The sequence below is a fragment of the Metopolophium dirhodum genome, chromosome 9 (assembly GCF_019925205.1).
Source record: "Metopolophium dirhodum isolate CAU chromosome 9, ASM1992520v1, whole genome shotgun sequence".
Lineage (NCBI taxonomy): Eukaryota > Metazoa > Arthropoda > Insecta > Hemiptera > Aphididae > Metopolophium > Metopolophium dirhodum.
The window spans coordinates 2,525,391-2,547,079 of record NC_083568.1 but is presented as its reverse complement, the minus strand read 5'-3'; the positions used below and the strand labels follow the sequence as shown (position 1 = coordinate 2,547,079).

Sequence of the window (21,689 nt, the reverse complement as noted above, 5' to 3'; positions counted from 1 at the left end):
TCAATTGGTTTGTTTTTACCGTAATTGGTACAGTGGAGAGGTACAGCAAAAGGAACTCGAGACCTTGTGGCCCGATGAGGAACTTTAAAGTTTACTTGGACGAGCAGTGAAGGGGCGTTTAAGGAACCATCGATTAATTTTTTTAAAAAGGCCAGATTAGCTTTAACGCGCCTATCTGCTAAAGATGTAAGGCCCAGTGCGCGCAATACTGGAGTATAGTCATGAGGAGGATGGACAATTTTTAGCATGTAAGCTGCAGACGACAGAAAGCGCCTTTGTACTCGCTTTAAGTGGCAAGAATCAGTTACCACAAACGGGTCCCAGAGCACAGACGCATACTCTAGCATGCTTCGGACTAAAGATCAGTAGACAGTCTTGAGAGATCCAGACAGCTTGAACTCATTCATGGTGCGCATTACGAAGCCAAGCGATTTGAGGGCTCGGCAGCAGATGGAGTCAATGTGAGGGCGGAAGTTCAGATCAGCAGTAAAAAGAACGCCCAAGTCGCTATTGCTTGCAACTCTATCAATCACTGAACCATTGATAGTGTAAGAATAATCGAATACCAACCGGCGCCTGGTGAAGGACATAGCTTTGCATTTATTAGTATTAAATTGGAGGCCAAGAGTGCTAAACCATAAGCTAATGGAATCTAACTCGTTCTGAAGGGCGAGACAGTCAGCTTCAGATTCGATTTTTCGGAAAAGTTTCAGGTCGTCAGCGAACATAAGGAATCTACACTTAGGAACAGCCTTCGTAATTCCATTTATAAATAACGAAAAAAGCAGGGGAGACAAGTGATCACCTTGGGGAACACCAGATGGAACAGGGACGACAGCAGATTTTGATCCAAGCACTTTGACCCACTGGACACGATCGGACAGGTATGATTTAAACCAGGACAAAATAGGTTCGCCAAAACCGGACTTATATAGGATGTCAATGAGGATAGCGTGGGCGACACGGTCAAATGCTTTCACAAAATCAGTGTAAACCACGTTTACCTGGGAGCGATTTTCAAATGCCTCAAGGACAAAATTATTAAACACAATTAGGTTCGAAGTGGAAGAACGTCCGGGTCGGAAACCATATTGTTCGTCGACTAGTACAGAGTCAACCGAGGGCTGAATGGATTGCAGTACTAAGTGTTCGAAAAGCTTGGCAATATGACTTAGAATCGAGATGGGTCGATAATTCGTGACGTTAGATTCGTCGCCAGATTTGAACACAGGGGTGACTGATCTGATTTTAAGCATTGATGGAAAAATTCCATCATCCATTGAACGCCTGAAGAGTAACCATAAAGGAAGACAGAGGACAGATCTGATGTTATACAAAAAGGTCCCAGATAGACCATCAGGGCCAACGGAGTGTACATTTTTTAGAGCAGCTAACCCGTTCTCGACATCATCGACACTGAAGATGCAGTCAGAAGGTAAAGTATGCTGCGCAAATGGAATAACAGGTAGGCTACTTGCTGGGGAAGGCACATAGACTGAGTTAAAGTAGGATGAGAAAAGACTGGAGATGGATTCAGGACCAGTGGCAGTTAGATCATTGAGGTGAACAGAGTTGGGAATACCATTGCTAGATCTACGCTTACGTACAAAGTCCCAGAATAAACGAGGATTAACTTTAAGCTTTGAAAGCTATAAAAATATGCTTAGGGGGGTGTCAGGATTCAAATACTAAAAGATTATAACACGAATTAGAGTATCACTGTGATTTATTAGACATTAACAACAAACTTCGCCGAAGCGTAAAACGATTATAGAACTACAGAGGTTCAGACGGGTAACGGCGGTTCGACCGAGAGCACAAGCGTCGTGCTCTACGGTATCGGCGAAACAGAACGATGTACGAACTACGAAGTACGGCGGCGGAGACAGACTGTCCGCCGGCCGTCCAGTGCTGCCCAAGTGTACAAAAAAAAAGATCGCTAACATTCGGCCTTCCTAACTTACGGTCCGTCCCCGGGCCGTTTACAAAATTAAAGTTTCATATAACAAAAAAAATTAAATTATCGCACAATTCTAAAATAGTAATCGCGGCGTGAGCGATCGGAACTTGCGACGTCATCGACGGCGAAGCTCATTATTAATAATACAAAAAAAAACGAGTGCGGCGATTATATAAAACACAAAACAATTACGTAAGGTAATTCGAACGAATACATTTTAATAAATAATTGTTCGCATCGACATCGATGGCGGACAATTAATCCAAAAAAAAAATAAATAAATAAATCATGAGACAACGAATATAAACTTTTCTTTCTTTTAACAAAAAAAAACAATGGCGACTTAAGGCCGGCCGAGCTCGTAGTCTTCGAGTCGCGCGGGTAACTTACGCCTTCTAGCGGACTGACGAAATTGGTCATGAGGCTGAACCTCGTCGTTGGGCGTGTTCTGGCTGTTGACCTCGTCGCTGGATTGATCCCGGTCGTTGACCTCGTCGCCGGATTGATCCCGGTCGTTGACCTCGTCGCTGGAGTGATCCCGGTCGTTGACCTCGTCGCTGGATTCGTCGCTGGAGTGATCCCGGTCGTTGAACTTGCCCTCGTCGTTGAATTCGCGTAGGATACGCCACGACTTGAGTTGCGAAACATGCGCGGTAGTCGCATACGTCTCGTGTCCGTTCGAACCTAGCTCGGCGACGCGGTACGTATCGCTAGGTAATACTTCCATTACTTGCAGTGGTTTTTCTCGGTATTTGGCTTGTAGCTTCGTCGGCTGGCCCGCCGTGGGTTGTTTCAACATGACCACCACCTCCCCGACGTCAAACCGAATTCCGTCGAAGTGCTTCCGGTCGTGTTGAGTTTTCATTTTGGCTTGTTCGATAATTATCCGATCCCTCACCTCCGCTTGAACATCCTCGGGCGGGGTACTCTCGTTCTGGGTACGGCTCAACGCGGACAGCGCTCCGGATCGGAAACGCGGTCGGTAGCCATGGAGGACTTCGTAGGGTGTCCTCGACGTTGTCTTATTCACGGCGGTGTTCATCATGCGTTCGACGTTCTTTACCTTAGTGTCCCATCGACGCTGATCCGTGGTCGACAAGCTGAGGAGAGGAATAATTGTCCTATTCGCTCTCTCGACCTGACCGTTAGCTTGGGGGTGTCGGGTGGAATTCAATGTATGCGCGATTTCGCGGTCGAGGCAAAACCGGCGAAACGTTTGTGATGTGAAGCAGGTACCTCTATCGGAAATAATCCGATCCGGGATGCCTCTTTCGTCGCAAAACTTCTTCAACAGGCGTATTACGCCGGCGGCGTCGGTGGTTCTGCATGGGTAGAGGTGGACATACTTGGTGAGATTATCCGCCACTACTAACAAATACTTATTGTTCGCTGTGGATGTCTCGAACGGCCCCAGGTGGTCGACGTGTATAATTTGAAACGGACGTCGTCCTGGCGGTATTGGGTGCAACATTCCGGGCCTCTTGCCGGAAGGGCGCTTATGTGTGAGACAGTCGATGCACATAGCGATGTGTTGACGTACGTAACGGCGAAGACACGAAAACCAGTAGTCGGCGGTGATTCGTGCCACGGTTCTATCGACGGCGAAATGACCTCCGTGGTCATGAGCTTCGATAACAATACCTTTTCTCATTGATTTTGGGATTACCAGCAGCGTGCGTCCCTTATATCGTCGGTATAAGACACCCGAGGACAGCTCGTAATTCTCGACCTCGTTTTTCTCCTGCTTGGTGAGTTTGCCGTGGACTTCGAGGAGTTCAATTAACCTGCGCGATCGTTCGTCAGCTTGCTGCATAAAACGAACTCGCTCTTCTTTCGTCAGGGCGACGCACACTTCGAGTCGCTCAGTCAGCTCTACGTCGACGGATCTCGACTCCGTCTCGTCGTCGGTCGCTCGAGAAAGGGCGTCGACGTGGGCCATGCGTGTTCCCGGACGATATCTTATCTCAAAATCGTACTCGTGGAGCACCTCGTACCAGCGGGCTATTTGTGGCTTAACTGTCTTATGTAGGTTCAGGTAGACCAGAGCCTGACAGTCAGTGTACACGACGAACTTGACACCCAATAAAAACTGACGTAGACGGTTGAGGGTCCAAATTATCGCGTATAATTCTAGGCGGGACGAATGATACTTTGACTCGGCGGAAGTCGTTCTCTTACTCACGGCGTATACCATGTGTAACGTCGTCGCGGTGTCACCTTGTAATAATATGCCGGACAGCGCGTGGCTGCTGGCATCCGTGTGCACTTGAGTGACGGCGGCGTTAGGGTTGTACATGCTGACCACGGGCTCATTACACAGAGCTTCCCGGAGGGTGGTAAAAGCTTCTTCCCGTTCCTGAGACCAGTCGAATGGCACGTCCTTACCGGTCAACTGTGTGAGCGGGGCCGCGATTTGGGCGTATCTCACTATAAATCTCCTGAAGTAGCCAGCTAGACCCAAAAACCGTCGGACTTCGTGAGCATCGGATGGACGTGGGAACTCGGCGATCGCGTGCACCTTGCGACCTGGCTTGACGGTCCCTTCGGAAATGCGGAAGCCCAGGTAATCGAGCTCACGGGCGCCGAACTTGCATTTCGATGGTTTGAGCGTGAGGTTTGCGTCGCGTAAAGCGCCTAAGACTCGACGCAGATCGCTCATCATCAGCTCCCAATTTTTCGACGGTAGTATGATGTCGTCCAAATACGTGCTCAAAACTCCGTCTTTCTTCAAATTTTCGAACACGATTCCCATCATTTTCTGGAACGTCCCCGGCGCACCCTTTAACCCAAAAGGCATGCGCTCAAACTTGGCGGTCGACTCTTCGGTGACGAACGCTGTTTTATCTTTGGCCGCGGGGGTAAGCGGCACTTGCAGAAATCCGTTGGATAAATCCAGGACTGTAAAAATCACGCCGTGAGACAGTGCACCGAGCTGCGAATCCACGTCGGGCATTGGGTACGGCTGGTTCATGGTTTGTTGGTTCAGACGTCGGTAATCCACACATAGTCGCTTTTCACCTGACGACTTGCTAACGAGGAGCACTGGGCTGGCGTACTGGGAGGTCGAGTCGCTCACGATACCTGCTTCCTTCCAGTCTCGAATCGTGTCAGCGATCAAGCGGCGGTCGGAGGGCGACGTTCGATATGGCTTGAGATTAACCGGAGTGCTATCAGGAATTTCCGTGATGTCCATCGAAATTACATTCGTACAGCCGAGCTCCTTAATATTTTTCGCGAAGGCGTCGCGATATTCGTTTAGTAGCTCGATCAGCGATTCGCGTTGAACCTCCGTCACGTTGGCGTCGAACACAACGTCGTCGACTGCGATGGGTTCCTTCGTGGGCGGCTGCTGTTCGGTTTCCGCGACGTAGATTTTGTCGTCGCCGGCGACATACGTCTTGGCGAGTGCGTCGACGGACACGCAGCTGTTTGATTCAAAAACAATTTCACCCGCTTGTTTCGAGTAATTTACGTGCGGGAGGTTAAGCCATGTGCGACCGACCAACACGTCAACAGGTATCGCGTTGTCAGGCACAACCTTCAGAACGTGGTCAGCTCCCAGCACCTCGTCGACGGTGACGTCGGCGAAGCCTTCACCGATCGTCGTCGCACCAGGTTGATCAGCATTTCCTACGGTGTACAGTGGACACACGGCGTCGCGTACGTCAATACCGCACTCGCGGGCTATCGATAAACGTATCAACACAGCGGAGCTGCCCGAGTCGATCAGGCCGGTTACGGCATGTCCGTTAACCAACACGGTTTTTGAAAACGAATTTTTCGGCCTTGTGCTCGAACTTGCGTCGACACGGTACGCATGATCGGCGGCGGACGCGCCCTCAGAACGTTCAGCGACCTCCGGGCATCGGCCGCGTGAGTGCTGATTGGAGCTACAGTTAGAACACTTAATCGGTCGTCTTGGTTTCGGGCAATCCTTACTGATATGACCCGTACCACGGCAATTATAACAATAAATCTTCGGACGGTCCCTCGACGCGTCCGTTTTCAGTTCGGGCTCGGACGTCGACAATCCAGCGACCGCGCCAGACGTCGTTTTCGGCAGAACAGCGGGTGCGACGCTAGTCGATTTCGCACTAGGCTGTTCGGTGGTGGCCTTCGGTTTACGGGGTTTGGAAAACGTCGACCCGGCGGCCTCGAACTTTTCTTTTCTCTTGGCGCGCATACGTTCCCAATCTCGAATGTCCGATAAAAGATCGTCGCGGTTGAGGTGAGTACGACTGTAGACCCAGTCGGTCAGGGCTTGCGACCTCAGTCCCTCGACGACGTATTCCCGCGTATCAGCGAACGTCAAATCGAGCGAGTGGCACAACCCGAGTTTTGCATAGAAATAATCAATGGTGGGCTCGTTCGGCTCTTGAATTCGGGCCTCGAGTTCACGCCACAGATCGGCCTTACGCAACGTGCGTACGAACGTGGCTTTGAACCTTCGGACGAAGGTGTCCCAATCCCGGAACTCTTCCAACAGGTACCAACTCCGCGCGGCTTGCGAGATGTGCGATCGAACGTATTGCAAACGGTGTCGTAAGGGCCACTGGTTGACCTGAGCCATCCCGTCCACAGAGCTGATCCAATCCTCCGCTTGGCTGCTCGACTCGTGTCCGGTGAACGACCAGATGGACGTTCCCACATCCGGGAGTATGCGGTAGTCGATTGAGGCGGCGGCTGAGGAGACATTATTTTGTATAGGCAGCTGTTGTGCAGAGGAGGCACTTTCGAGTGCTTGTAACCTTTCGGTCAACGCGCGCACTTCCTCGAACAATGTGTTGTATGAAGGAGCCTTCGGTGTTGAATTGTCGTCCGTCATCGTGTAGACGAACGTAAACAGTAAACACTGTCGACACAAAACTCGATATCGTCGCGTTGCGTTAACGTCGTGGTGCCGGTTGCGATAGGCGACGCGCACGGTCGCGGTGCCGGTTGCGATAAACGGCGCGCACGATCGGGGTAACGATTGCGATAAACGTCGCACACGGTCGCGGTAACGATTGCGATAAGAACTAACCTCCAAAATCGCAAGGTCGAACTTTGAACCGCGACGGCAATACGGCACACGGCGGCGTGTACAACACGTGAGTACGTGAGACGGATTTTCACGGACACGTTACTTTTCGGCACTCAGCGATTTTCACGAACGCGTTGCTTTTCGGCACTCGCAAAAACGACGACGCGAAACTACGGTAGACGGCACGGCGGATACAATCGACTCCTTGCGATCAAAGAGTCGTATCCCACTTCTGATATGAAAGGTATAAAAATATGCTTAGGGGGGTGTCAGGATTCAAATACTAAAAGATTATAACACGAATTAGAGTATCACTGTGATTTATTAGACATTAACAACAAACTTCGCCGAAGCGTAAAACGATTATAGAACTACAGAGGTTCAGACGGGTAACGGCGGTTCGACCGAGAGCACAAGCGTCGTGCTCTACGGTATCGGCGAAACAGAACGATGTACGAACTACGAAGTACGGCGGCGGAGACAGACTGTCCGCCGGCCGTCCAGTGCTGCCCAAGTGTACAAAAAAAAAGATCGCTAACAGCTTGTTTTCGGTGTTATCCAGAAATGTTTTATAGCACTTTTTATAATAATACTTATACTGAGCGTGCAGGTTAGAGAACTTGTTATAGCCAGCAGGGTTACGTGATGCTTTGTATTTAGCGTGCATTTCTTTCTTGGCAAAAACAATGTTTTTTAGATTTTTAGAGAACCAGGATGGAAATTTAGAAGGTTTGAAAACAACTAAAGGTACAAAACTTGTGACACAGTAATGCAATGCATCGTACAATGCACACGTAGCAGAATCAATATCGGTTGTTGCTAAGGTTTCTAACCAGTTAAACGATGATAAGAAGGCACTAATACGAGGATAACAGGCTTTACGAAAATTATAATATTTATAACATCTATCAATAGATGGTAAGTCATCTACAAAAGTAAGCATAAAAACAAAGGCTGGGTGGTAAGGATCACAAGGAACCACCCCAGTAACGGATTTCTCTATATTGATCCGAGAATCATTTGAAAAAACTAGATCAAGGAAATTGCCATTGGAGTTGGGTATGTGATTTAGCTGGAAAAAATTATTATATGCGAAAACGTCAGGAACGCAGTGGATTGCAGGGCCAGAGGAAGAATAAATTAAGCCGAAATCGTCATTAGACCAGGATAGGTCAGGAAGGTTAAAATCACCAGAGAAAATAAATACGGAGCCAGGATTGGCGTCGATAATATATTGAGCAGCAGACATAAAGGATTCATATACCGGGATAGGGCTACTAGGAGGAATGTATACGGAACAAACAATATAAGCAGTATTATTTACATAAAATTTAACGAATAAATATTCAACATTGTTTGTGAGTGCAGGTAACAAGTTATGGACCACATCGTTACGAATGGCAACGAGAACTCCTCCTCCTCTACTAAAACTACTGGATTGACTACTTCTATCACACCTAAATACAACATAGTTGTGTAAACCTAATTCCGTGTCTTGGAAGCTATTAGTAAGCCACGTTTCAGTTAAACAAATGAAAATATAATTAAACACAGCAACATTACATTTAAAAAGACAAAGTTTGGTTCTTAGACCTCTACAGTTTTGATAGTAGCCCATGGGTAGCTTCACTCCTTGGCTGATAAGTTTTTCGGGGTGTTTCACAACACCAGATCTGGAAGTGGGTGGAGCGTACGCCACACTAAGAGGAGGACAGGTAGACGAACATGAAGATATCAGTTTTTTGGAGTGGCGTCTTGAATCATCTTAGGAGCAAGACGACCCCAAAAACGTTTGACCATTACACCATCGGGCCAGAATACAGGATCGAGGACAATATCCAGCTTATCCGCAGGCAGACGAATATGGAACGAAGAGTATGATGGATGCCTTGTAACCATTTTTCTAATGGCCATATGAGACTGACTATATTGGTGATTTGATTAATAATTACATATGATATTGATACTCAATTTACGCTAATTATAAAAGTGAATTACGTAAAATGAGCTTCATTGAGAGGGTTAAGTTTTGATTTTATCGAAAGCTATCATAATATTAGTTTTTTTAGTTACTAATAGTTTTTTTTATCAATGTTATATACTATTAGAATACAATTTTCTAAACATATTATTAAGCACTGTTAAAATGTCTTTTAGAATGAAATGTCATTTGCATATATTAACCATTCTGTGTTTATTGTTCAAAGATTGTATGAAGAATTACGATGTTGAAAGTGGTGAAATAAACAGTCTACCCTTTATCAATGGTGAAATATCGCATTGCTCTTATAATATTAAGGTGCCCATGGGACGTAGAATTACTGTAGAAATAATCGAAGGAAAATCGCTTATTCAAACTTGTGAAAATAGTGATCTACCAGAGAATAGGCTTAAAGAAAAACTCAAAGTAAATATAAATAACAATTTTCAATTATATATAATACGTTTTACCTACATAATAATATAATACCGTAATATATTATTTAAAAATAAAAACGTCAACCTTTGTATTATAATCTAGGTATTTGAATTAAAAACTGTGAATTTCTCGATATTAGTAACATCACTAATTTATACTCTGTTGAATGTTCATAGGCTTATCAAAAGATAAATATTATGATTGATCGAAGTTTTGTATGCATTGACCCTGTTCTTAACCCTTTATCATCGAACTATAATATGTTTGAATCAATTTCAAACGAGATGTTACTGGTTTATGAAAAAGCTTACAAAAAAAACGATATAAATGGTTTTAGACTAAAATTCTCATCAAACAAACCTTCCGGTAAGTAAATATTTTCTGTAGTCTTAACCTACCTAATCCACGAGGAATAATGCATTAGGAGGACGTCACATCCATAAGTGTTGTCTCCGTCTTACACACTTACGACTTAGACAAAACGAGTTTACGCAGTCTGAGTACCTATAACTCACTCAATTTTGGGTCTACAGTAAAAAAACCTATTACAAAATTGAATTGTGACAACATTTCTGAGGGAAAGTCGTTAACGTTGATTATATCGTTTAGAAATGTCAAAAACTTCAACATTTTTAAAATACCTTTAACTTTTCAAAAAAAAACTCAACATTTTGCCCTCTAAAATGTTATCATCTTTTGATTTTGTAATATGTGTTTTTATTCTAATACCAAAATTGAGTGAATTCTACTCAGACTGCGTTAACGCTGTTTTTCTATGTCGTACGTGGGTAAGACGGAGACAACACATGCGAGTATGACGTCCTCTTAATGATTTACGGAAAATATGAAATTATATGTTTTGAATTTCAACGTTTATAGTAGTTTACAAATTCTGTTTGTAACCAATATAATATACGATTTTAAATCTATCTCATTGCTTACTTACATACCTATTATTCATATTAAATTTAAATGCCAACAATTAGATAATTTCTGCGTAAGTTAGAACGGAGCTTACATTTTTAAATATTTAAATATAATATGATTTATATATACTAATATAGTATTAATAAATACTTATATATATATATATATAAAAAACAGTCATTTTTTATGTTCCAATTTTCTGATGACACTTTTGAACTTTTTTCCAGTTTTTTCCCATAAAGTTTTTCCAAATACTCATCCGAGTGATCTATTATATCAAATTTCATTGTTAATTAAGAAAATGCAAATCCTGTATTTTAAGAAGTTGTTCCCCGATTTTATTCGTCATTTCAGTAACTGAATTGTAATCCGTTTTTATGTTTCAAGTTTACCTTTAATGTCTGTTGTTAGCGAGAAATGTACATAGTACAAGCATAGATTATATAGTCGTTTGCCCACTCTGTCGTAAATAAAGACTAGCTGAAATTATATACCACAAATTAATATAAATAGTTTTAATACTAAATACATGAGATTTGTATGGAAAACACCGTTCACTTTATTTTTGTACTACTACTAAGCTGAATTATATAAAAGCATTATCGAAAAAATTTAGTTTTAACTTTTACATTGCTATAACAGTTAGTTAAAATATTGTTTTTATAACTTAATCTATAATCGAGATATGCCGATATACATAGCACAGCATTTTAGGTGTGTTCATTTTTACCTGGGTGAAGTCGAGTGATACTGCTAGTATTTTATATTAACGCACTATGAACAACCGACGTTCAGATATTTGATACAACACAATTATTATTTATTATTTTCTACAAAATGCAGTTACATATTTATAAATGTTATAGTTTGTGGAGGAATAACAGATGCCAGCATCAAAGGCAATTTAGAATTTCCTATTAATAATATAACCAAGGGTTATTGCCAATGGGATTTTACAAACACTAATGGAACGATTGTAATATCTACAAATTTTAATGTCAATGAAAGCCAAATATCTTGCCAAAATGAAAATAATCATCTTTTATTGGCCACTTATGGTAGATATATATTGTATTATTATTAACCTTTAGATATCATAAAAATGTAAACTCTAATTATTATTTAGAAGATGACAGTGCATTATTAAAAAGATATTGCCCAATGTCGAATACAAACGACAAGTTTACAATTCTAAGTCCAACGCCCATGGTTAAGCTTTTGGTAATACATTAAAAATTGAATTCAAGCAAAACGTATGAATGAATTGACAATAAATAATGAGTTCGTATTTCAGGTGCTAACAAACTTAAGGAAAATTAACTTCACAGCAATAATTGATTATAACGTTAATTCTTGTGGCGGAGTGATGAATGGGCAGAAAATAACAATAACTAGTACTAATTATCCTAAAAATTATGGACAAAATTTAAAATGTGCCTGGTATTTAAAACTTCCTGAAGGTAATAACGTCGATGTAAGTAAACACCAATGATAAATATCTACGTATACCTGCGTGTGCACAATGTGCGTACAATTTATTATAATGCACTACTATGCGTGATTTAGGTGTTTTACTTTCTTCAAATTTAACATTTTATTTCCATTATAATACAATATATAGTAAAGCCCGCCGGATTAAAATATTCATATTTATTATATTATGCAATATGATAGTAAGTATGTTGCTTAAGTTGCTTTATTTTGCTTTACGGGGTACCGAATATATATTGCTTCAGGGCGGCTCTGATCCTTAATCCGGCTATGAGTAAAGCCATACGTGTTATTGGGTTGATCGAACGCAATTGTTCTGATTTTAATAATATTTGTATTTATTTAAAGATATTGTATTGCTTCCTGGTTAGGTTGATTTGAGAGGTTTCATCTAGAGGAGTGGGCATCTGCTAATGATAATGCTAGACTTTGCCAAATTTTTAGCGCGAAAGATCGCACTTTGATCAACAGTGAAAGAGTAAACAAGATAAACAACATTGCTGCAAGAGAAAACATTGCTGCCCAATTCAAAAAGAGGTTTTAAGACCTATACCAAAAATCCAACCATGACTGAACATTTGTGAAATCAGAGCCACATATAGTGCCTTTCAGGCATAATTCAAATTCTTAAAATGCTAACTGGAAAGACTTCTCTAATACACTTGATAAATCAACACAACTGATTCAGTCCACTTAACAGTAGAACAATAATATTGTTGAGAAAAATAAAAAAAATATCAAAGAATTATATTCCTAGAGACAAAAAATACTTTTTACGCAGATACAGCAACTCTATTTATAAATATGAGTAAAGAAGAAAAAGCCCACCAAATCTTGGTCAATGGGAAAATAAAAATAACCAAAGGAAATAATAAATATAAAATGACACAAAAACACTCTACAAGAAAACTCTCTAAAAGACACTTTCATGACCCGAACGATAAAAAAGATAAAATCAGGTAATACAGCTGAAATTTATAACATCCACATTGAGCAGTGAACAAACTCCTCCAGTTTTTCAATGAATGTATAAAACAACTGAGGATACCAAGAATGTGGCAACAAACACACATCATCTCTACCCTGAAGCCAAGAAAAACACCTAAAGAAGCAAAAACGTACATCCTAATAGCACTGGTATGCCACACTTATAAGCTATACGTACGAATCATATTGAACAGATTCTCGCCAGAAATAATAGATCAACACCTGATAAAAGAACAATCACGGTTCAACCGGGAAATTACTGCATCAGCCAGATAATTCGTCTTACCCATAATATCGAAAATAGCCTCAAAGAGAAAAATATAATTCGGGACGTATTCTTGGGCCTATGCGCTACTTACGACACGGTCAATCAATCACAGAAGGTTTAAGGATATCTAATCACCAAAGATTTAAGCTCGCAACCATGGTATAAATGCTCTTAAGTAACAGGCATTTCTATTTTGACTTTCAAGGTAGGCGCAGCAGATGGAGAAACTAATTAAATGGCTTATACCAAGGCACCTTCCCTCCTTAATATCTATATTATATACCAACAACCAACCAATCAGTCCTAACACAAAACATTTCATATACGCAGATGATATCGCAATTATAGACTAATGTAATACCTTTGAAAAGTTTGAAAACACCTTAAAAAAGCCTTAGATGTTCTTTCTACATATTGTACGGATATATACTACGCGCAGCAGTAGAATACAAGGGAAGCACAGCTTCCTACATAGCATGTCAGGTACTCTACTTTCAAAACCACACGAATGCATCCCAAGATGGAATGACCGATAGAAATCCGAAGTGGCTCTTCTTCCGATATGGATGACAAGAACTATAAAAAACCTACCACAGGGTATTAATCTGAAATATAGACTATGGAAAGTTCTAAACCACTTGACGAGAAGAATCTTATGTGGTGGAAATTAGAAGAATGTAGAATGCGAATGCAAAGACGATTAACACCTAATACAGTGTATATTGTCCAATACAAAATGCAAGAGGAGCTATATTTTAAGGGAACGAATTGACGAGGTTATCAAACTGATCAACTACTGGCTATAAAATGATATGTGACATTGCTAACCGACACGCAAAATAAATAACTGTTGAATATTATTTGCACTTATTACCCCGGTTTTAAGTTAAATAGATAATATATTTGTGTAATGCATAAAAATCAAGTAGATCGATCATAAAATATTACTTTTTCACCTTTGAAATTTGGAAGTATATGCATGTAATGTGTATTATTTAAAAAATATACATCAATATGTATATTATTTATTTTTAAATTTGTAAAGTAACTAAAATATAGATTAAATTCGCAAGCTTAGATATTTTTAGAGCTAATTTGTTAGGTTGTTATGCTACAGCAGTAAAATAATACAAGTTATGTTAACTGTTTCGGAGTTTTCCAATAACGGGGTATTTTAAATAACTGAAATATTTACGTATAAAACAGATTTTAACATAATATATTGGATTCTGAGTAAAGCTAAGAAATGCGTGTCATCATTTTTTTTTAATGTTACTTAACAAAATATAACTAAATGTTTAATGAAAATTTTATAAATAATAATATATTATATTTGTAAAGTATAATACATAATAAACATAGATTAAATTAAAATTTGAATAATTATTTTTTTGTTTTTAGATACGTTTTAATGACATTGACCTCGATTCATCGTGTGATAATAATTATGTTATGTTACACGATGGACCAGGTCCTGAAAGTCCTGTATTGGGTAAATACTGTGGTAACATTTTGCCGGAAAATTTAGTAGCTACTTCAAACAAGTTATGGGTAGTATTTTCATCGGAGAATGGAAAAAGTAACAGGAAAGGGTTCAATTTAACTCTAGAATCCAGACATAATGGCTGTGGAAATATGTATGCAGCGGAAAAAGGTGAAATATCTAGTAGAAATTATCCAAACTTATATCCAAACAACGAAGAGTGCGAGTGGACTATAGCGGTATATCCAGGCAACAGGGTTAGCTTGCAATTTGTAGAACGTTTCAATCTGGAACAAAGTGTAAATTGTACTAAAGACTATATACAGGTAAGACATTGTATGTGAACTGAATAGGAATATATATTTTTGGGGGACGGAGTGGCCGAGCGGACTATGGCGTCGGTTGCGACACGCGCCGTAGCCGGTTCGAAACCTGGCCAAGGGCGGCACTTATCTTCGGTGTCTGGAGAGAGAGGCCACCATCCCCCATCTGATGTGGCAGATACCTACGAGTGCCCACTAGAAAATTCTGACAAATTAACAAACACACGTGTTTAAACCTACTGTACCCTCCCCCACAGTTAAAAAATATAAATATATTTTATTGATTATATCTTATATTTACGTATGTTTTATCTGTGTATACTGTATCTTAATTATTTGAAAAAAAAAATCTAATTAAAAGTAAAACGTTTTTAATACCACCTTATAGGTAAAATATATATTCAAAAAATCAAAACTTTTTTATTTATGATAAAACAGGTTTTTAATTTAATTAATAATAATTGGATTCCACTTGGAAGTCGATTGTGTGGTCGTCAAATTCCACCACAGTTTAACTCATCTGAAACAAAACTCAAAATTCGTCTACGAACTGATAGTAATATACAAGGAGATGGCTTTAAAGCAAGTCCATGTCTTTATTATATTTATACAATAAGATGTTCTTAATAAGTATCTCATTATATTTAGGCCAGGTGGAATAGTACATGTGGTGGAGTTTTTACTCAAAGTTCTGGAAAAATTATTTCACCAAACTATCCAAAACATTATCCGAACAACATAGAATGCAACTATACAATATCTGCCCCTGGAGAGGAAATAAAATTGACTTTTAATTCGTTCGATCTGGAAGGTAAGTACCTAACTTATCACTGAATATTATAATTTCTTGCAATAATATTTGTTACCTATTTATACAATTTTAATATTTTTTTAAAAAACTGGGAATTTGCTTTGCCTTATGCTATATTATATTATACTCTATTCAAGTTAAGAAAAAAAGTTTGCGTCAGACTTGTGCGCAGGGGCGTGGCAATACTACATGGCAGGTATATAGATAATTGACCGGGTGGGGATGACCAACAGGCTCGACGAAAAAAGGTCGCCACCGACTACGTTTTTTTAACTTGAACAGAGTGTAGATTTTGAGTGTCTGAGTAGGTCATGAATATAATCAAAGGCGGGCAAGTTAATGAAAATAATTAACTGTGGTAAGTTAAGTTAATTTAATTAAATTGTCTTCAGTTAAGTTAAAAGTTAACAAAAAAAAAATTTAAGTAAGTAAGTTTAAAGTTAAGATAGAAAATAAAATTAACCTAACTCAGGTAAAAAAAAATTACTTACCAGTAACCATTTTACACGCCGCATAAATACGGGCCAGTGAGCAATCTATCGTATTTGCAATCAATGATAGTATACATAAAATTGAATGTGTACAAAATAATATGTAGCGTGCATTCATTTGTCAGTTGCTGTGGTTGAAAAACTTTACGTACTCTAACGTGAAATTATAAAGTCGGGACATTAATTTCCTCTTATTGTTATTGTTTGGTTACCATCCAGTCCAAATATGTTAACAATTAACTTACTATGTTTAAGTTTACGTGATAAAATCGAATTATTATATTTTTATGAATGTGCAACAGACCACGGATGTCGTTTTGACAGTTTAACAATATACAACACTGCAGGCGTGTTTGACAATCAAACGCAATATTTCGTTGGCACGTATTGTGGAACTAACGTACCACATTCAATGACGTTTCAGGAAAGTGTCATGATGATATTCCAGACAGACTATTATTTCACCAATAATGGATTTGAAATACAATATGCAGTTACAAGTAAAATAAACTTACTTAATATTTGATTTTCAAACTTGTTAAACAGTTGGCATCAGCGTAAGAGTAGGGGTACTCATGAGTGTACACGCAGCTCATAATTGAAAAATGATAAGGAAGTTAATACCATGAAGCATAATTTAAGATAGTATGGTTGCACATCGGCTTCTAAAATGCTAAAAAAAAAAAAACATACACAATTGTTGGCAAACATATTATTTATAGTTATTTTTGTGATATAAAATTGAGAACAATTTTATTTTATGATTATTAATATTAATTTACCTATTATACTTACCTACTTAAATATTTTTTTTTTGAAAACTGTATTGGACGTGTTAAAAAAATATATATTGGGGTTAAAGATGGGCCCCGGTACCGTGCCATCCTTTCCCCCCCCCCCCCTTAATCCGGGCTTGAGCATATAGCAGTGATGCCAGTGATGCCCGCGTTGCCACTCGCTCGCTGCGCCACATTCGGAAAACAAATCAAAAATATCCATCGACTTGCTATGCAACACCACCTCAAGTTGGTCACAGGGTAACCGCCGTCTAACCACTCTTATAATTTCTCCTTATCTTACGTGGATGCCAACCTCATTCACTGGCGTGAAGCACTCGTCACTTCATGGCTCATGCCAAGTACCTAACCTATGTCAGTAGTGCATACTCGAAAATCATACTAATATACTATGTTTAAATATGTTTGGTTAACTGTCTCGTTTAAATTAAAAAAAAAACTTTAAGTAGACATTTGAATAGAATATTTTTATAATAGAGGTTTTATAGTTTTAGAGTTTTAGTCAGTTAAAGATTTTAATAATAGCTTTTGTCTGTAACAATTAGAATAACTTCAATAAATATTTGATTTAGATTCGTTATTACAATTTTCTTAAAATCTACTTTTTTGTCAATTTTGGGTTTATATTGTCCTACAAAAACAACCACGATACAATTAAAGACTTAATTAAAATAGATGGTTTAACGAGTTTAAAGGTATACTTAATAAATTGTAATACTTTTTTGTACAGCATGTGGAGGAGAAATTACAAGTCCGGGGATTATTAAATCCCCAATGACTATTGACTCACAATTAGGCACACCAAGGTACCCGGATAATGCAAATTGTACTTGGATTATACGAGCTCCTCCAAACCAAGTTGTGCAGCTTAAGTATGTTTGATTATTTTAATTAATAAATAAATTAAATAATTTTTGAATTAATTTTGACTGAGCGTGTTTTATAGATTTACTAAACTTCGCTTGGAACAATCAATTAATGAATTTACTTTAGATGATAATATATCAGACAAATGCCAATATGATTCTGTCGTTGTTTTTGATGAGTCTTATTTACACAATAACAATTCTCAAGATGTCGATATATTTTGTGGAGTTTTGGATACACAGTTACCAGAATTTGTTTCTAAAACGAATTCTGTGTATGTACAATTTGTTAGTGATTCTTCAAAAGGCGATGAAGGATTTGAGGCTGAAATTAAATTCACTTATGGTACAGTTGTATATTTTATAGTTTATAATAACTTATAATAACTTATAGCTATTTTAGTACTTTTTAATTATTGATGCCCAAATATTGAGCAAAATAATTAATAAATATGATAATATCTACTATTATGTTATATTGATACGGTTGAAACCGAACAAATATTTCTAATTTAAATTTAAAATTAAGAGGACGCTACACCCACATGTGTTATCTCCGTAGTTTTACAAACGCGTAACATACCAAATTTACGCTCAGAAATTCACGTTTTATGCCGTTAGCTTAAAAATTAGGGTGAATCGACCGATTATGAAACTTGACAGTAAGAACATTATCTGTGTTTTGTTGGAAGGTTTTCTACGATAATTCAGTTTTTAAGTGAGCCATGCGTATATTATAAATGTAAATTAAAAATGCTCATCATTAATCATTACTCACTTAAAAACTAAATTATCGTAAAAAAAACTTCCAACTAACACAGATAATGTTATTACCATAAGGGTTCATAATAAGTCAATTTACTCTAATTTTTATAATTTTTAAGCTAACGCATAAAACGTGAATTTTTGAGCGTAGGTATATTTAGTATGTTATGCGTTTGTAAGACGGAGACAACACATGCGGGTGTGGCGTCCTCTAAAATCGACTTTATATTAAATAATATTCAGTGATCGACTTGGTAAGAAACCCCCCCCCCCCCCCCACAAGTTTAGTAATAATCATTAGGTACCTACATTTTACAAGAATTTAGTTATAACTAACTTTCTTATATATTAAAAATCCATACTATTTGTGCCCAATATTTTATCGTTTTGAGAATATAAACTTGATAAGATTGTTAATTGAACAACTAATATTACATAGGTACAGACTGACCGTTAATATGTTTTGATCTCCAAAAAAATATTACACAGAACCATAGTGAGGCGTACGTATAATGTGATCACTGTATTCAATATAGTTTATAGCCATATGCTTAGCTATATAAATTTTTTGAAACAGGAATATTTTTCCTGAATTGAATTTTTACAAAATTGAATAACGAAAATTAATAACAAATGTCATAAGTATTTACTAAAAATGTTATTATGGACCTGCATATAATATATAATTTTGAGGTTTAAATGCATAGCAAACTTATACATTATAATAATATCATGAAAACTGTCGATATTTTTCACAATCATTTTTTTTTCTATCTTTTTTTTTCTTAATAACTATTTATAATAATATGCAGTATATAAATTATAGCGTATATTATATTATATTGTTAATAATATTTTTAGGTCAATCTCGTGGATGTGGAGGTACTATAAGGTTAAATCAATCAAATAACAATATTTCATTGAATAATTCGAACATTTCTGCGAAAACTGATTTGAATTGTGAATGGTTAATATTAGTACAGCCATCGTATGCTGTACAGATGCAAGTCGTCAACTACACAGAAACACCCAAATGTCCTTCGAACGAAACAAACTGCATATGCAGTTCGATTCAGGTAACAATAATATTAATACTTGAACTCAAAATGTAATTTTTATTAAACATTAAATACATCACTTATGGTACAGTTTTATATTTTATAGTTTCTTATTATAATAACTTATAGCTATTTTAGTACTTTTTAATTATTGATGCCCAAATATTGAGCAAAATAATTAATAAATATGATAAATATGTGAATAATAATTCAGCACTCGGCAAATGAGTATATATAACATTATGTTTACATAATGTTTTACTTTAATTATATTATCCAGACTTTTAGCTTTTTAGTGAAGCGATGCATGTATTGGTTTTACAATGACGTGTTTAATTATCCACCGTTACAAGATTGGTACCACGTTTAGTGTGAAAATTGGCTAAGTAAAAAAATAAATCTTTTAGCTTCATAAAGTTTTGATTTCACATTTTAGTGCACTAAGTAAACCTAACATATTATTAAATGCGATCAATGACGTACTTGTTTACTCGGTGGGAACTATTTTTGTCCACTAAAATTTAAAAATTTAAAAATAGGTCCTAACATTTGCTAAGCGTTAACCTCTCAACGCTATATAATATCTCTATAAAATTCTTACAAAGGAATAAATTACAGTATTGAGTAGAGACTAGAGATACCGATTATTTCTGCTTAATTTAGCGCAGTACAATATTATGATAATATCACAACATTATGATGCTAAAAGATTTTTTTTTTTTATTGGGTAACCCGCGGCAACATAGGCCATTGGGTGTGGGGGAGGGCACGGTAGGTTTTTAAATTGGGTAGGTTAATTTAGTACACGTGTGTGTTGTGTTTTGGCAGAATTTCTTATGGGGCACTTGTAGGTTTCTGCCGTGCCCCGGGTGGGGGGGGGGGGGATGGCGGCACTTGTTCTCCGGACACCGTGACTTGCCCGAAGAAAAATGCCGCCCGCGGCCAAGGTATCGAACTCGGGTCGGTTAGGTTAGTCCTTAGTCCGCTCGGCCACTCCGTCCCCTCTCACCTTTTTTTGTATTGGGCATTGTGGAGGGTTTTTTTATTGTGATAAAACAACAGTTTGATATTTAAAACAATATTTTATTTTTTTATTATAACTGCTAATAAAATTTAAGATGAACGGTCTTATTTTTAGTTTTATGATGGTCCCGGAAGTTCAGCTTTGAAAATTCATCAATACTGTCCAGGAAATGTTGACTATACGCCATTATTATCGTCTGGTAATAAAGCTTTTATTAGATACTCAAGCATCGCATCGGACGTAGACACACATTTTGAGATAAAGATAACATCGGTGACATGTAAATTAGCAAATATTATAAAAATGAAACAAAATAATTTAAATAAACTAATGTTTCTATTTAAATAGCGATTTGTGGTTCAAGTACATTGATTGTGACCAACCAATCACAAGTATTAACGGCTATGAATGAACCATTGGCATATAATAATATGAACGATTTAACTTGTACGTGGTACCTACAATTGAAATCAAATGACCAATATCTTGTGTTACGATTCATGGATTTGAATTTGGCGGACACCAAAGACTGCTCGTCTAATTATTTGGAAATAAAATACAGGCCGGTAAGCATTCCATTGTTTAATATTTAACGGATAAATAAAAGTTAGCTATTTGGAAAGCAAATAATTTTCTCTCAAGGGCGTCTGCAGGGGCGGCAAGTAGGGGCAGTTGCCCCCCTTGGCTTTTTCTGGGTTAATTATCATAATATTATTATTGATGATTTTATTGTTCTAAACAAACTTAAAAATGCCCTATCAATTGTAAATAGTGCACTAAATTATTCATATTTTTGATGAAGATTTAAATTCTAAAATAAATTCTGTATAAATTATAATACATTTTAAAATTTTAAATGATTATATAAATGTTGTACAGACAGAACTTATTATCATTTGGACTACTTATGTAAACTGAAAATTACCTATATTTTTTTCTATACCTATAGGTTTAGACTTTAGATCATATATTTAATATTTATTATAAAAATCATGT

At 38.0% G+C, this 21,689-nt stretch overlaps 1 protein-coding gene across 1 annotated transcript in view; it reads left to right on the top strand.

Annotated features, from left to right (window-relative positions):
* LOC132952559 (cubilin-like) overlaps positions 1 to 21,689 on the top strand; it is a 47,327-nt gene that overhangs the window by 22,691 nt on the left and 2,947 nt on the right. Inside the window, exons 43-56 of the mRNA XM_061024882.1 lie at positions 9,191 to 9,390; positions 9,579 to 9,768; positions 11,196 to 11,387; positions 11,456 to 11,550; positions 11,624 to 11,803; positions 14,477 to 14,884; positions 15,320 to 15,463; positions 15,530 to 15,692; positions 16,486 to 16,683; positions 17,711 to 17,852; positions 17,927 to 18,192; positions 19,473 to 19,687; positions 20,808 to 20,973; positions 21,042 to 21,259. Of these exons, the coding sequence (XP_060880865.1) occupies positions 9,191 to 9,390; positions 9,579 to 9,768; positions 11,196 to 11,387; positions 11,456 to 11,550; positions 11,624 to 11,803; positions 14,477 to 14,884; positions 15,320 to 15,463; positions 15,530 to 15,692; positions 16,486 to 16,683; positions 17,711 to 17,852; positions 17,927 to 18,192; positions 19,473 to 19,687; positions 20,808 to 20,973; positions 21,042 to 21,259 (2,777 nt within the window). The remainder of the gene's footprint in view (positions 1 to 9,190; positions 9,391 to 9,578; positions 9,769 to 11,195; positions 11,388 to 11,455; positions 11,551 to 11,623; positions 11,804 to 14,476; positions 14,885 to 15,319; positions 15,464 to 15,529; positions 15,693 to 16,485; positions 16,684 to 17,710; positions 17,853 to 17,926; positions 18,193 to 19,472; positions 19,688 to 20,807; positions 20,974 to 21,041; positions 21,260 to 21,689) is intronic.